The following is a 17738-nucleotide window of genomic DNA, read 5'->3' on the forward strand; positions in this document are numbered from 1 at the left end:
ATTGCCCCCATTTCTTTGGAAATTTAATCATCAAGACCTTAAAACAATTAGCTTACTTTTTGGTTCACAGGCAATATAATTGTCCGTTAGGCATATACAGTCTCTTCCACTTTTTTTGTGTTTTACATTGGACAAAAAATTAGTAGTATAATTACAATAGCTCGAAGTCCCCAGTCAAGAAAATAATATTCATGCAAAGATTAGCTCTCTAATCTAATTAAAGGTTATGTTTATCTGTAGATAACTGTTGGCCTCTTTATGTTTGAAGTCTTAAACCTTTTTCATTATGTCAAGCATACTCCTAAATATTTCCTGTTCTTTACAGGCAAAACCTAGCATACTACCCATTTCCACCTCCATTTTTCTACAAATATATAGAAATTCAAAAATTCAAATATTAGAGTTACATAAAATATTCAAGAAAAACTTGTATTTTTGCTCTCCACTTCTCTTTTTACAGGATATACTTTCAGGAGAAGATGACAATGCTGAAATAGTTTTATGTTTAAAAATCATTTATATTTGAGAAGAGACTAAACAAAAGATATATCTCCTCTGAAATTATTTTTTTTCCTACAAAATGGAAGTCAGGCAATTACCAGTGATGCTATGGTGTTACTTACTGTTTTTCTGGCTGAACCACTGCAACTTTTTTCTGTTTATTCACTAGAGGAAAAAAGAATGAATATAAATGTCAACTAATACCATAAGAAAAATAAAGAAAAAAAAGTATATGTTGAGTTTAAATCAAACATATTAAAAACATAACATAAACCAAATTTCCTTTTATCCAACTCTGCAATGTAGAAAAGCAATTAATAAGTAAAACAAAATTAGGTTTACATAACTAAACATTAAATTCACAGGTTTTCCAGTTTTTAGGCAAGGAAAAAAGGAAAATAATCTTTTACTGCATCTTAATCATCTGCTACAAATTTTTGGACCAGGAACTTACCAAAGTAAAAGTGAAAAGGCATTTAAGGGCATCATGTAATTTTTTTTTTTGGGGGGGGGGGGGAAGAGAGATGTGTTTTAATGTAGTACTAATAAACTTTAATGTGACTATAATAGTTGGTACACTAAAAAGAGACCTGGCTTTGAATCTCAGTTTTAACAATTGATCTTTGTAGCAAATTTTTTAATCTTTTTGAGCCTCAGCAAACCCTAAGATCTAGTTCAGAAGAAACACTACATGAGAACTCCATGAGGAAATAAGGGACAATCAAGTCCTACAATAATACTACAGATATAAGTTACCTGGGTTACTACTAAATTTGTGCCAATTCTTCAGGTAGTGGAGGAATCTGGCCCAGGCTTCTGAGGGAATTGTTTTGTAGCTATTGTATGCCAGTGAAATGTCAGCTAATGCAAGTTCTACAGCATGATAGAAAAATTTCCAGTATGCTCCCCCGTAAAAAATCATGTTTGTTTTTCAAGCCCTACTAACCTATCTAGCTGATCACAGAAAAGGCTGGCCACCAATAATTAACTTATTAAACAGAGAAAAGAAAAAAAAAATTTATCCTACATGACCGCCTGCTTCTTCTGCAGTTAACAGTAATAAAATGGCAGAAAAGGGTACAGAGAATGCTAAGAATAGCTATTTTAATTTTTTAAAAAATAAATGAATCTTTATTAAGCACATCCTAGGTGAAAGGAAGGCCCTGTGGTAAGTATTTGGCAAAAGGAATACAAAGATGCACAAGACAGAATCTCTAGTCTCAAGAATTTACATTCTTTATAGATAAGACAAGTAAGTTCTATTTAAAGGAAGGTGAGATCATGGGGAGGGAGAAGCCAGTCCAAAAAGGCACATAGAATAAATCCAACAAGGAAAAGAATGGCCTCAATTTAAACTCCCCAAATGGGCAAGATATAGATACAAAAGGGAAGAGTGAACAACAAGAGAAAAAGCATTAGGGACAGTCTAAAAAATATGTTTTGAAGAGAATGAGTCAAGAGGTTTGGCTGGAGAAGAAATTACATGGAAAAGAGCAGAGTGAAGTAACCCTTCAAAGATGAGCTGAGATCAGTTTGTAAGAAATCTTGAATTCAAGACTGACAAGTTTGGATTTGTTTTGTGGTCACAGGGAACTGGAAGTTTTGCAGATCTGAAATGGGGAATGAGGAAAAGTAGTCATTGGTTCCTAACACAGTGGGTTCCAAATGTGAGGGAATGGGACAATTTATATCACCAATGGAGACAGGATATTTAGTTTTCTTTCTTTTTAGATTTCAGATTACTAAAAAACTTTAATGATTGGTGGGCAAAATGCTCAACAAGTGTTGGTTTAAATTCACTCTAGAAGAACTGATTCATAATAAATTTGATATTCTTTTTATAAATGAAACTGGAAGAAAAAAAAGACGTTGTAGTGTAAACAAAAGCATGGCTCACAGACTATCCTTGGAAAGGCACAGGTACTTCAATTTGTCTCCCTGCTGGAAGACTTCTAGTTTGTATTTGCTATCTAAACTTTGGGCATTAGTGTATAGATATTTGTGGCCATGAATTTCATCACTGACTTTTCTTGAAACTGAACTATGAACTTACTAGTTGTTTTATTTCTGTAGCTATTCTCAGATATTTGGGAAATAATGATGATGATAACAATGATGATGATAATAATAATAATTGCTAACATTTACATACATATTACTTACTATGTGTCAGGCACTGTGCTAACCACTTTACAAATGTTATTTGATCTTCACAACAACTCTTAGGAGGTAGATGCCATTATTATTCCTATTTTAGAGATGAGGAAACTGAGGCACAGGTTAAGTATCTTGCCCAGTGTCACACAGCTAGTAACTGTCTGAAGCCTGATTTGAACTTCTTGATTTCAGGCCCAGGACTCTTCTGTTGTACCCAGCTTTCTCATTTGCATAAATAATTTCCTTCTTCCCTCATGCTTTTTAGAAGATGGTATTCCACACTGTTTACAAGCATTCACCTAAACACGTTAATATACCCAAAACATCAAAAACCATATATTCTGATCCAGATGTTTCACAATTAACTATCCTTTAAATATAATTTTTTTAAAAAATACTATTTCTTTTTTTTTATTGACAATGCTTAGTACAATGCCTGATACATATCAATGACTTAATATATAAGTCCGGATTGACTAATATGTACAAAATATTCATGACTTTATTGATTTTGCTTTGCTGTAACTTGACTACTATGGAGAGATTCCAGTGAAGAAATCCTTATTAAGAATGTAGATTAGCAATTTCTTTACATTTATAAGTACCTAGTACACTGAGAGATCAAGACTGAATCAGGGTCATCCAGCCAAAGAAATTTTAAAAATGAGACTTGGACCCAGGTATTCATTCTTTTATACTATGACACTTCTTTTTTATTCCTCTATATTTAACCACTGAAAATGGCTAAGGAAATAAGAGACAGTAGGTATAATGAAGAGAGCTAGATTTGGAGTCAGAAACCCAGGACCCAGTCTTCCTTTTGCTGCTTAATTCCCTACATTACCTGAGGAAAGTCACTTAGCCCCTCTGGGATTCATTTTCTTAATATATAAAATGAGAAGACTGAATTATATATTACAAATTAGAAAAGAAGAAAAAATAAGGAAAGAAAATTATAGGCAAAAATAACAAAACTTTGAAAAGGCTTTAGAAGGGGCACAGAACCAATGCATTTTACGTGCTGTATTATTTATTATTATTTATGATTAAAAGTTAATGTTATCAGATTTGCCTCATTCTGTATATTTGTTTTAACTGTTAGTTATTTAAACATACACTAAAAATGATTATCCTTTTAAAAGGGGAAAAAAAGAGTACACAAAATTATTTTCAAAGGAACTTGGCTCCAAAATTATGATATTAATTAATAGGAATTACAATTAATAAAACTTGCTATATAATCTTAATTTCAAAAACAATTTTGCAAAACCAAATATAATTTGTATTTTCTTTATTATTAGCACTGGATTAAATTACTACTTTAGAACTTTTCTTTGAAGAATTAAAAAATACAATCTCAACAATGTAATTTTAATGGGGGAGGGGAGTAACAACAGCTATTAGGGTATATTAAAAGCTTCATATAGCCAAAAGTAGAGTTAAAAAAAACTTTCTCCCCTCCCTCCTAAAAACAAATTATAGTGATAGCAAAGAGAAGGAACAATATTTCTGATAATAATATCTTTTGAGCAATTAAAATAATGTGTCTATGGCTATCAGAGAGCATAAGAGAAATCAAATATCACAAGCAAGAAGCAGATGAAATGTACTTGCAATACTTAGTATCCTGACTTTCCAATTTCATGCTACAGATTCATAAAAATTATACTTCATTTCTGGGCCTTAAAGACTAGTTGAGCACATTAAGACTAAAAAAATCTTTGGTAGTGGACAATTTTAAAAAGACATTCTGCTATGTAAAAAATTTCATTTGTGAATAAGTGATATAACTTTCATTAAAGGATTTAGAGCAAAAAAGAACATACCAAGTTCTGTTAGGATTACTAAGTGAGAACTGAGGTTGTCTGGACAGTGACAAGGTGAGAATTCAGGTTTTCTGGACAATTACAAGGTGAGAACTCAGATTGACTTGATAGAAGGAGCAAGCCCATTGGCTGAAGTGGTTATTCCCAGAAGCCCTTGCATTATCCCACGCCCATTCTCTGGGAGGATAAAAGAGACAGCACTGGGCGCAGAGAGCAGATCGGCCTGGAGAAGGATAAGAGCTGGAGGAGATTCAGAGCCAGGATTCAAGAAGAGGACTCTGCATTGCATCAGGCTTGACGGGGCTCTCTGCAGGAAGGGAAGTCACTTCTAAGGACAAGAGTTAACAGCAACTGCCTGGAGACAACGGTTCACTACAGGAAGAAGAATCTGTCGGAAAGATTTGAGTAGACACAGCAGATCTCTTCCCAGAGAGTGATCCAGCAGCTTCTGGAGACGATAGCTCGCTACAATTGGCGCCCAACGTGGGGCAAGGACTTTTGCTTATCCTGACAAGAGGAGCTAGACCAGACCTTCGCAATTTGGCGCCCGAACAGGGACAGACACGGTCCTGATTCCAGTGGAAAAGCTTCCGATCTAGATCTCAGTCTCTCTGACCCAGAACCGTGAGTAACGAGGAAACTTTGTTAAAGATTAAGTGAGCGTGCTAATAGATAAATAAGGAACTTAACTTGTTAAGGGCTAAACCAGGAATCTCTTATAGCTGAAATGGGGCAGATGTTAGCTATATTCAATCCCTGGACCTCAGCCGACTCAACCCCAGCCCCAGAAGCAACCTCAGCTCCATTCAGGAGTGGTACTATAGAGAGTATAATCAAGATAATTGAGGAGCAGAGTTTACTTGTAACCTGGGTACAGATTGCTAAACTCTTGGCTGCATTAAGACGTACATCCCCTTGGTTCTTAGAGGAAGAAAAGATAGATGTAGATAAATGGAAGCTAGTGGGATATGAAATGAAAGAATTTCAAGCAAAAAATGGGCCTCGTTCAATTTCTGCAGAAGTATTTTATATCTACAACATAGTTCAATTAGCCTTAAACTATCAAGCAAGTTGTAGGAGAAGGAAAAGTTCTAAAAATGAACAGAGGAGGAAGTGTGAGGAAAAAAGGAAAGATCAAGATCTTTCCCTAGAGCAAGAGGATTTAAATGAGGAATTATGGTATGATTCTCTTGAAGAAGCTTCAACCCTGCCTAGAGAACAGATTATTGACAGGCCCACATCAACCCCACCTTCAGAGATGGAGGAAGAAAGAGGGGAAGAGGCAGAAACACAAACAGAATTGCCTGTGAAGAAGCCTAAGCCTATGACAAGATTAGAAAAAGCATTGGTTAAAGCTAAGAGAGAAGGACAGGATATAAGTGATTTTATACATGCATATCCTGTGATTGAAAATACTGACTCTGTAGGTAAAAAAAGGAGAAGATATGCACCTTTAGATTTGAATAAAATTAAGGATTTGAAAAAAGGTTGTACCCTTTATGGGGCTACATCAGCTTATGTCAAAATGTTACTAGATGGTTTGTCTTATGAAGTCCTAACCCCGAATGATTGGAAATCCATAGCAAGGACATGTCTGGAACCTGGAGAAAATTTATTATGGCTTGCGGAATTTCATGAATTATGTAAAATTCAAGCCTGATGCAATTCAGAGTCTTCTCCTCTTCCTGGAGTGCTGTCCTCTTTATCCTCCCAGAGAATGGGCGTGGGATAATGCAAGGGCTTCTGGGAAGAACCACTTCAGCCAATGGGCTTGCTCCTTCTATCAAGTCAATCTGAGTTCTCACCTTGTAATTGTCCAGAAAACCTGAATTCTCACCTTGTCACTGTCCAGACAACCTCAGTTCTCACTTAGTAATCCTAACAAAGTTCCTTCACTTTACATATGAGTAAATTTAGACAAAAGTTAAAAATCTTATACTAGCAATAAGTAGCAGATCCTCAGGAGAGGCATCTATTGTACTATGCTGATTGACACAAAAGGTTCTTTTTCTTTCTTGTAAATTTCACTACTATATAGTAGTGATTTAATCCTAATGTTCTAGTTGGAATAATAATGTGTTTCATGATTCACATTAAGCTAATTTAGGTTTTATTTTTTACCATTGAAATTGCAATCTTTTGTGATTCAATAACTGAATACACTGAGGGGCAAGTTTATAAAATTAGGACTCTAGAGCCTATGTATCAGATATGTAAAAAATTCTCATGTCATAGGCTAATAAGACTCATCATAATTAGATGCATTTTCATAACATGTATCCCACAGTCCTCAAACCCACTCATACCTACTGCTCGACGAGGAGAACGGAGTTGGTATCCATTGGTTTCACACCAACTCACAGGGAAGATATTCATGGATTCTACACTTACAATGCATTCAGGTACTGGCTTCTTCGAACCTAATAAAAATTTTCACAAGTTAGTCTATTAGTATACTTCTAAATTTTATTTCACAGTACTGTTCTGTATCAATGATGACATCAACAGAATATAAGTTCTTGAGGGCAGATTATATCATTTTATATATTTCTATCACCAGTAATCTGCATTGTTACTAAAAGAGAATAAGTACTTAATAATGCTTGTTGAAGTAAATATTTTGTTTAACAGGTTCCTTCAAAACAAAAATTCCCCATTTTCCATATCCATAGACAAAAGCATGCATAAGCACAAAGCATTCTAGTATAAGAGTCCAAGTGGGATTCTTGGCCATAGATGAGAAAATGCACACAAAATGTATATAATAATAATTACTCTAATAATGAACCTTTCTATAATGTTACAAGGTACACAAAAATACTTAATATGTGTTATCTTATTTTATCATCACAAGAACCTGTGATATAAGTATTATTGTTTTCCCCATCTTACAGAGATTAAGAGACTGGCTCAGGGTACTACCACTAAGAAGTGTCTGAGATAGCAGATGAGCTTAACTTCTCCATCAGTACAGAGATCACCAGAAAGGATAACTGAATTTTTCTGAGCACCACAAAAGCAAAATCAATCAGCCCGCTCTAAAATACTATTAGTTCTCTCTATAAAAGGGAACTACAGCAAGCAAAAAAAAACCTCTATTAGAAACTCTAACTTAGGGGCAGAGAAGTGGCACAGTGGATAGAGCACCAGCCCTGAATTCAGGAGGACCCGAGCTCAAATCTGGTCTCAGACACTTAACACTTCCTAGCTGTGTGACCCTGGGCAAGTCACTTAACCCCAGCCTGGGGGGGGGGGGGGAGAAAAAGAAACTCTAACTTAATTTATTGTAAATTCTATTGAAGTAGTGCATAATATAAATCATTTAAACATTAAATATTTAAACAGAAATTCTAGATAGTTCTAACACTGACTTAGAATACTACTATGAAAACGAAGAATAGTGACATATTTCCAAAGCTTAATTCTCTGCTTTCTGGACATCTCTCTCATTTCTGCCTCCTCACTTCTCTGGCCTCCTTCAAGTAAAAGCTAAAGGTTTACCTTCTATGAAAAGTTTTCCCCAATACTCCTTCAACTAACACCTCTCTTCTGAGAGGATTTCCAGTTTATCCTGTCTATAATTCTACATGTCCATAGTTGTTTACATGCTGTCTTCCCCAACAGACTGTGACTTCCTTGAGGGAAGAGGACATCTTTTTCCTTTCTTTGTATCCCCAGTGCCTAGAAAAGTGTCTAGCACACTGTAGACAATGAATAAATGCTTGCTAACTTACTGATTTGACAGCAAAATAACATGGATGTAAGAAAAACCTCTGTAAATTTTTATTCCTAGCATAGTATTTTCCACTATGAAGCTTTCTTGGCAGTAGACAATTTTACTACCATAAGATACTAAATATATAAACATACTATATCATCTTTCCATCGCTTTTCTTCTAAATAGTGATAAAAGCTTACTAGTTAGGACAAACTAAAATCTACTATCTAGAATAAACATAGGTCCCAAAGTCATTCTCATATCATCTTGTCACCTTCAAAGAACTATTATGCAGAATTTCCCTTTCAAATGATAGGGAGCTTTATATTGAAACACATTAAGAGTTCCTAAACATTTGTAAGACAAAAATTGGCAATTCAAAGTTCTGCTTTAATAGTTCAGTTTCACAATTAGTCATTATGTGAGTCTGAACAACTCCCTTTATCTTCTTAATGATTCAGTTCATCTAGTACACAAAGATGAACTAGCTACATTAAATTAAAAAAACCATCAAGAAAAAAACAGTGCTTGCTCACAGCAAAGTCCAAGAGCTTGTTGATATGGTACCTACCTTCCAATTGGAGCCACAGATATGAACCTTTTACTGCAGTAATGGTAGCAACACATACTTCTTCAGGGTCAATAGGATTCACTGCCTCAAGCTTCATGTTCTCCTTAAAGCCATGGTCTGAAATTGGCTAAAAGAAAATAGAATACTTTTCCAATTGAGAAAAAATGCACTTAGGAAGAAAGACATTTTCTAAGTATTATTTCTTAATCACCAGATTATTAAGAACATACAATATTTTCATTAAAAATAAGGCAATATCACTTCATCATTAAATTGTGAGCTCTTTAAAAGCAGGGACTTCCCCCCCCCTTTTTTTGTTTTCTCAATGCTTAACACAGAGCTTAGAGTATATAGCAGGCATTTATGAAGTGTTTACTGATTGATTTAAAAAATAAATAAATAAAAATGCCCTTAGTTTTAGTGGGTGTACACACATGAAAATATTAAGTACATTTTACATGGCAGTTTTCTTCTTTTTAGGTATATCAGTCTTCCAGGTTGAACTTAAATTTCTCTCCAAATTCAATGAAATATCAATTTGTGATGTTAGAAATAAAGTTGATTAGATAAAAATAAACCATTTAAATTCAAAAGCAAATGTATTTTTATCTAGTCCAATATAATTTTTGAAATGTGTAACCTGGTCAGAGTCCAAGCAGATACAATTCACTTTGTAGTAACTTTAAGAGGAAATGGGATGAAAATTGATATAAGAACAATCACTCTACAGACAAAAAAAATGCTTACCAAAGGAAAGCAACTTTGTGGAGCAGCTTCAGCACCACACTGTTTGAGGTAGTCTGCCCAGTCAAAATCTTGATTCGGGTAGCCTAAAAAACAACACATACATACATACAGATGTGCACATAACTAAGTACTTTAGCATCTCTCAAGCTATAGTGAAGTGAGTATTCTTTAACAAAACTATCAGCTTTCAGAAGTCACACACACACACACACACACACACACACACACACACACACACACACACATACCCTCTCTTTGCAGTTCAATCTACTGATTAAAAAGTCCTCAAGGGTATGAATGTCTAGGGTTATGAATTCTCATTGTATAGGTATATAACAATATAATACTCATCTTTCTAGAATTATTACAAATTACTCTTCTTTACAATCTCTTCATGTCTAGCTAGTATGTCTGTTATTCACCATACATGTCATTTTGCCCCCATCTTTATTTTTTGCCATTTTATGTCTTATGTCTGAAATGTAACACTCCCTTCTAAGATGAAGCATTTTGTGATTTCCCCAAACTGCTATCACCTTCTCTCAAAAAACTACCTTATAGGGGCAGCTAGGTGGCGCAGTGGATAGAGCACCAGCCTTGAATTCAGGAGGACCTGAGTTCAAATCTAGTCTCAGACACTTAACACTTCCTAGCTGTGTGATCCTGGGGAAGTCACTTAACCCCAGCCTCAAGGGGGAAAAAAAACAAAAAAAAAAACTACCTTATATTTTTGTTCAAATCCTTAATATATCCTTACTGTAGATCTAGAACTATGCCAACTTATTTGTAAAAATATATCAAAGAATCAGAGAACAGGAATGGAAAGAGGGAAACAAGGATACTGGAAAATATTTCAGGACAATAAATCTTGATTCAAGGGTAAGATCAAAGTTCACAAATTCAATTAGAAAGACACATACCAGGAGGGGGGCTGAGATGTAAACCATTCTTTAAACTCCAATGTACTGGGAAAATCCCAGCACTGTTAACATGACACACAAAGGATCGTCTTGTAGTATTCTCTGCTCGCAAATCATCAATTTCCACCAAAAAATATTTCTCATTGAATACCTGTAAGTTTAATCAACAGAAATTAAGTTCAACAAATATCAAATGATTTCTATCTATAACTGCCAAGGACAAGTATATTAAACATTTATCAGTAATTCCATGTTTATCTACTATGAAGTCACAGGAGCATGGTCTCAATATACTATGCATAACTGGAATCCTCAGGGATTGAAAAAATGCTAATTGAAGCTTACTGGCCAAACCCTTTTTAAGGTAAGAAGCTTAAGAAAATCTTGGAAGCCTCAAAATAGCTCCTATAAATTTATGGTAACAGCGATATAAACAATCCAATTCAAATTCAGCAAATATTTATTGAGTACATCTACAGAATAGAATAAAAGAGGGAGTCTTAGAGATCCTCCAATCCAACAATAGCTGAACTCTTTACAATATACTGTATTTTGGCCTTTGAGTAAAAGCCAATTCTGTGGAACCCAAAGCTCTTGGGGGAACCTATTCTACTTTGGGACAACTTTAATCATTTGGAAATTTTTCTTTTTATTTTTTTTTTTCATTCAATGTGCTACATGTTTTTTTTTTTTTTATTAATTTTATAATTATAACATTTTTACAGTACATATGCAAGGTAATTTTTTACAACATTATCCCTTGTACTTCCTTCTGTTCCGAATTTTCCCCTCCTTCCCTCTACCCCTTCCCCTAGATGGCAGGCATTCCCATACATATTAAATACATTATAGTATATTCTAGATACAATATATATGTGCAGAACCGAATTTTTTTGTTGTTGTTGCAAAGGAAGAATTGGATTCGGAAGGTAAAAATAATCTGGGGAGAAAAACAAAGAATGCTAACAGTTTACACTCATTTCCCAGTGTTCCTTCTCTGGGTGTAGCTGATTCTGTCCATCATTGATCAACTGGAATTGGATTAGCTCTTCTCTATGTTGAAGATCTCCACTTCCATCAGCATACATCCTCGTACAGTATTGTTGTTGAAGTGTATAATGATCTCCTAGTTCTGCTCATTTCACTCAGCATCAGTTGATGTAAGTCTCTCCAAGCCTCTCTGTATTCATCCTGTTGGTCATTTCTTACAGAACAATAATATTCCATAACCTTCATATACCATGGTTTACTCAACCATTCTCCAATTGATGGACATCCATTCATCTTCCAGCTTCTAGCCACTATGAAAAGGGCTGCCACAAACATTTTGGCACATACAGGACCCTTTCCCTTCTTTAAGATCTCTTTGGGATATAAGCCCAGTAGTAGCGCTGCTGGGTCAAAGGGTATGCACAGTTTGATAACTTTTTGGGCATAATTCCAGATTGCTCTCCAGAATGGTTGGCTTCGGAAATTTTTCTTAATTGATTCCAAGTGGGGCAGCTAGGTGGCGCAGTGGATAGAGCACCAGCCCTGAAGTCAGGAGGACCCAAGTTCAAAAGTAAATTCAGACACTTAACACTTCCCAGCTGTGTGACTCTGGGCAAGTCACTTGACCCCAATCGCCTCAGCAAAAAAAGCAAAAAAACAAAACAAAACAAAACAAAACAAAACAAAACATTGATTCAAAGTTTGTTTCCCACTTCACAGCTCCATTTCACAAGCAAAAGAAGTCGAATCTAGTTTTTCCCTCCATCATACAGTCTTTGAATATTAACAGTAATTAAATACTCTTCCTTAAAAGTTTTCTCTTCTCAAGCCCTCCAATTCTTTTTTTCCCCCTTTATTAAAGCTTTTTATTTTTCAAAACATATGCATGGACAATTATTGAACATTAGCCCTTGCAAAACCTTGTGTTCCAATTCTCCATCCCACTTCCCCTATCCCCTAGATAGTGAGTAGTCCAGTATATGTTAAATGTGGAAGAAATATATGTTAAATCAAATATGTGCATACATATTTATACAATTATCTTGCTGCACATGAAAAACCAAATCAAGCCAGAAAAAAAGATGAGAAGCAAAATAAGATACAAACAAACAAAACAAATGAAAATGATGTTGTTAACCACACTCAGTTCCCATAGTCTTCTAGGTGTAGATGGCTCTCATCATCGCAAGACCATTGAAACTGGTCTGAATCCATCAGAACTGATCATTATATTATCTTGTTGCTGTGTATAATAATCTCTTTGTTCTACTCATTTCACTCAGCATCAGTTCATGTAAGTCTCTCCAGGCCTCTCTAAAATCATCCCGCATTGTTTCTTACAGAACAATAATATTCCATTAACATTCATATGCCATAACTCATTCAGCCATTCTCCAGTTGATGGGCATCCACTCAGTTTCCAGTTTCTGGCCACTACAAAAAGGGCTGCCACAAACATTTTTGCACATGTGGGTCCCTTTCCCTTCTTTATATCTCTTTGGGATATAAGCCCAGTAGTAACACTGCTGGATCAAGGGTATGCACAGTTTGATAACTCCTTTGAGCATACTGTTCTCCAGAATGCTTGGATCTGTTCACAGTTCCACCAACAATGCATCAGTGTCTCCCACTTTTTCCCACATCCCCTCCAACATTTGTCATTATCTTTTCTTGTCATCTTAGTCAATCTGAGAGGTGTGTAGTGGTATCTTAGAGTTGCCTTAATTTGCATTTCTCTGATCAATAGTGATGTAGGCATCCTCCAATTCTTTCAAAGAGTGCTCATGTAGCATGTAGTTCCCTCGTCATACTCTCAATTTGTCAATGTCCTAATTAAAATGTGGCACTAAAAAAAAAAGCATTACATTTTATATTCCAGATGAAGTCTATCCAGAGTTGAATTCAAAAAGATGATCATCTAATTCATTCTTTTTTTTTTCCTCTGAGACAAGTGGGATTAATTGACTTGCCCAGGGTCACCAGATTTGAACTCTTCTCCTAACTTCAGGGCTAGTGCTCTATCCACTACACTATCTAGCTGCCCCGACCTAATTTATAATCTATAGTGCTATTCCACAATCCTATCACTTTTATTTATTTTCCTATTTATTTTTTAAAAATCTTCATTCTTCTACAAAGCTAGAATACAGTCATAAATGCCCTACCAGGTCTCAGCAAAATAGCTAAATTTACCATTTTCTTTAAGGTATCTCCAATTATCTTGTTTTTATCGAGATTGTGTATATTTGTATGTAGATCATCTATGACCACATGACTGATATTGTCTATTTTCTTGAATATAATTTTTGAAAACTGGTCTTCTCTACTGGTGTTCTTCATGTGACAGTAGCTTCTCTGTAGTATCTAGCTTGACTAATATAAGTAGACAGCTTTCCTTTTCTCCATTTTTAAGATAAAGCCCTTTCACTAAGATTCACAGACTCTTAGCAAATACCTATTTTACCTACCCATTCTGGCTAAGTGTACACTGTCCCTATCCAAGAGCCTTTCATTCCTAAATTTTACTATAATCCCAGAAATTCAAAACCATTCTAAGAAAGTATATTCTAAGAACTGGAAGCTGTAATGAAATACTCCCTATGCCCCCAAATTATTTAGCTTCTTTCCCAAGACATATAAATTTTAGCAATGGCTTCTGAATTCCTTTATATACAATCATTCAATCTCATGTGTATCACCATTTATGGCTAATCATTACCTGGTTTCACTAGTATAATTAGGCATTCTATCACATTCTACATAAGGCTTCCTCCTCAGCAGAGTCACCAACCAATAAATCCAGAATCACCATAACGCACCTCCTTCTTCTTCTGACCAATAATGGATACTCTCTATGTATATCATCATTCCTTAGCACAAAAAAATGTCTTTCACATCAAGCAGTATTAGTTCCCACTTCTATTAGAAAAGGCTTTATATCTATCATACATCTGCAAAGGTTCAGTGGTTCTTCTTCCCTAAATTCACAGTATCAACTCTTCCGTTCAAAAAATTTCTAACAAAGGTTAGGATTCCTCTTTCTCTTTTTAGTTTTTCCCACATTTTCTCTGTGAAATATTTCTTCCAAAAAAAAAAAAAAAAAAAGAAAGAAAAAGAAAACATCATTCTTCCTGATAGTATGGAGAAAGTGTTCTTTCAATCTCGTGATGTGAAACCAGCACAGTACAATAAAACAAAACAAAACAACAACAACAACAACAACAACAAAGAACAACAGAAAAACAAAGCACATATTCAAGAGTGAGAACCTAGAATCAAAAATCCCAAATTTACATTATTTTTTCCTGTGTGAAATTGGGCCTTTCCTTCTTGATATTGATTTTTCATTTATAAAATTAGGAGATTAAACTATATAATTTTCAAGATCACCCTTTGAGTTCTAAATCTATGATCTTTGAATAAGAAGAACTTGATCTTTGGGCAAATGCAGAAACACTGTAGCAACAAAAACAAGAATAGAGGTTGAACCTGTGATTTCACTGACAAGAAAAGGAACTCCTGAATGAGAAAGTTTAGCTAGCACCTTCTCTGAAACTAAAAGTATTACAAAATTACCTAGAAGCACTGAGAAGGCAAGTGTCTCTTACCCAGGAGCACACAGCCAAAGGTAAAACTTGATCCCAGGTCATTCTGACACAGAAGTTGGACAGCCGCAATAGTAATAAAAGGACAGCATGAAAAATGCTGTATCAGCATTACTGATCTTTTTTTATGGCTGGAGAGAAGGTGCAAAGCTACACAGTCTGCAGGGCAGATGTGGGTACAGATATCCTTCAAATCCACCAATCATAGCAAAAACTCCCTTTCCTTACTCTCCATGCTAAGCGGAAGCACTAATCTCCATTTCCTATTTGGACCCCTTTTATAAAGTATATACATTTTCTCCTACAGGACCCTTTGCTCAGCTGCTTTTGACCCATAAGTAGCAATTCCCCCCAAAGCTTTAATGTAAATAGAGTGCCCTCAGCTGTCACATAACAACATCTTCAAAGTTTAATTTCTGGCTACTTTTTATCTTCTCTCTTCCTCCATGTTACAAATAGATGCCTCCCTGTCTCTGACCATCTCACTGCTTCTAGGCTGATATATACGGCTACCTTGTAGAGCCCAGGTCATCATACTATAACATTTGTGTGGACTTGCTAACTTCAAGAATTTTGTATCCCACCTACATTAAACATTAAACTTATAAGTCCCTATATTTAAATAAAATAAAAGTCATTTTTCTCCCTACATCTGGTCGGATGACCACAAGTTCCTAAAGCTTTTCACAAGAAAAAGGTACATTCCCTAATTTGTGACATTTCCTGGAATAAAAATCTTTTAATAACCTGACATGAAGGGAGGTAAAAACATAAAGAAAATTATTTTTTACCTTCACAATTGTAGCAGGAGAAATCGTAAAAGGAGCAGAGGGGTCTAGTGCTTCCAGTTTCATGCCTACAGAGAATGTGTGATGACCAATCACTGGTTTATCCTGAAATGAAAACACCATGCTGGAATAAGCACTACAGACACTAATATTTCCTGCTTCATTTTTCAAATGTCTGATGGCTTCCATATTTATTTTTGGACTAAAGCAGCTATGTGTCAAATATACTATTTAGTTCAATCTTCTAATAGAAACTGAGTTAGCTAATTCACTAACCTTTCTTGGAGAACAATTCAAAAGATCAGCCTTGAGAAATGAGTATTTTGAAGACATTTATGCAGTATATTACATTAATGGGGGAAATTTGGAGAAGGGAAGGAGAAATGAGGAATATGAAGCAAACATTTAATATATAACTCAACCTAAAGATACTTAGTAAGGATATCATTATTAAAAAAGAGTAAAAGATAAAGAGTAATCTATGTAAGGTGTTTTAAAGTCACATAGATGGATGATGAAAATCAAAACCACTATAAGAAGTATCACTGTTTTTCAAAATTTCTTTTACATAGATACTAAGTTTTTCTTTTTTACCTTAAATAAGTCAGATGGTATCAATGACTCTTCTTCCTCCTCTTTAATTTTCATTAAGATCTCCTGCCATTCTGCCTCACTTTTCAAATGTCTGATGACTTTAGCAAAAAATAAAGTGGAAGTACATTGAATAACATGGAAAAAGTTGCTTAAATATCACAAATGAGGAATTTCCACTAACAACAAACTAAGAGTTATCAAGAATCCCTTAAAATTAATTCCAAGATGCATTCAAGGAACTTGCTACTAATTATCAATACTTAGGCCAACAATGTACTATTACTGGCTGAGAAGTTAAGCCTATTTTTTTTAAAGCAATGGGGATAAGTGATTTAACCAGGGTCACCCAGCTAGTAAACATCTGAGGCCAAATTTGAACTCAAGTTTTTCTGATTCCAGGGAGGTTACTCTATCCCTTGCACCACCTAGCTTACCCCAGTAAGCCCAGAATTTAAAAGAATCAGCTGAATAAAAGTTGCCCTAATACAGTATAATTTTAAATATATTACAATAACTGAAATTCTCATTTAAAAATATAGGTTTTGACAAGACTTGCCACTCATGAATCCCACTTATTTGAACCTTTCACTTTAAGTTTGCCTTAAATTGGTACGACAAATTACAAATGGCAAGAGACTTCGAAATAATGAAACTGGAAGAAATTTAAGATATAAAATAATGAACTTTACATTTTTATATCCCTATAAATTTTAATGATATCTTTACTACTTATAGTGAGTGATGGGAATTTCCATAACACATGGGAACATGGTAAATCATTAGTCTCTTCAATATAATCTATTCATGGAAAATATCTTTTTATAAATTGTTCTTCACCTGGTGGAGGATGAAGCTCATATCCCTGCTGAGACGCCCAACCAACTTGATGAAGGAATGGATCCAGGTAAAACAACCACTGTTCAAATTGGTCAGAATTCTCCAGACCTTCATAGTGCAATTTCAATCTTCCCCCAATATTATCTGCTACATTAACAATCCAAGTGCTTAAAGAATTCTGGAAATTCTGACATTCCAGTCTGGAGCCTGGTGCAATGAGATCCAAAGGATTCTTCCCTTTATGAAGCTACAAGCAAAAAAAAAAAAGTGGATACAATGAAATAAGAGAACAGGTAACCACAAAATCAATGACGGCATAATTTTCAGTTCAAAAATGTTAAATAGCACAAACTAAATCATTAAATGATGTTAAAACAAATTATAAAATTTCTTGCATTCATGCAGTAACAAGAGATTCAGAATAAAACATCTACATTTTTGGATATAACCTCTACCAAGAATTTGTGAAAAGACCTAGACAACA

At 34.9% G+C, this 17738-nt stretch overlaps 1 protein-coding gene across 5 annotated transcripts in view; it reads right to left on the bottom strand.

Annotated features, from left to right (window-relative positions):
• SFMBT1 (Scm like with four mbt domains 1) overlaps nt 1-17738 on the bottom strand; it is a 151995-nt gene that overhangs the window by 18766 nt on the left and 115491 nt on the right. For all 5 annotated transcript variants that reach the window (XM_074283528.1, XM_074283525.1, XM_074283527.1 and 2 more), the window contains 8 exons: nt 17255-17501; nt 16418-16515; nt 15827-15928; nt 10441-10591; nt 9521-9603; nt 8774-8900; nt 6791-6904; nt 624-666 (listed from right to left, as the gene is read on the bottom strand). In XM_074283528.1, the coding sequence (XP_074139629.1) occupies nt 624-666; nt 6791-6904; nt 8774-8900; nt 9521-9603; nt 10441-10591; nt 15827-15928; nt 16418-16515; nt 17255-17501 (965 nt within the window). The remainder of the gene's footprint in view (nt 1-623; nt 667-6790; nt 6905-8773; nt 8901-9520; nt 9604-10440; nt 10592-15826; nt 15929-16417; nt 16516-17254; nt 17502-17738) is intronic.

Source organism: Sminthopsis crassicaudata, chromosome 1, assembly GCF_048593235.1.
Source record: "Sminthopsis crassicaudata isolate SCR6 chromosome 1, ASM4859323v1, whole genome shotgun sequence".
Classification (NCBI taxonomy): Eukaryota; Metazoa; Chordata; class Mammalia; order Dasyuromorphia; family Dasyuridae; genus Sminthopsis; species Sminthopsis crassicaudata.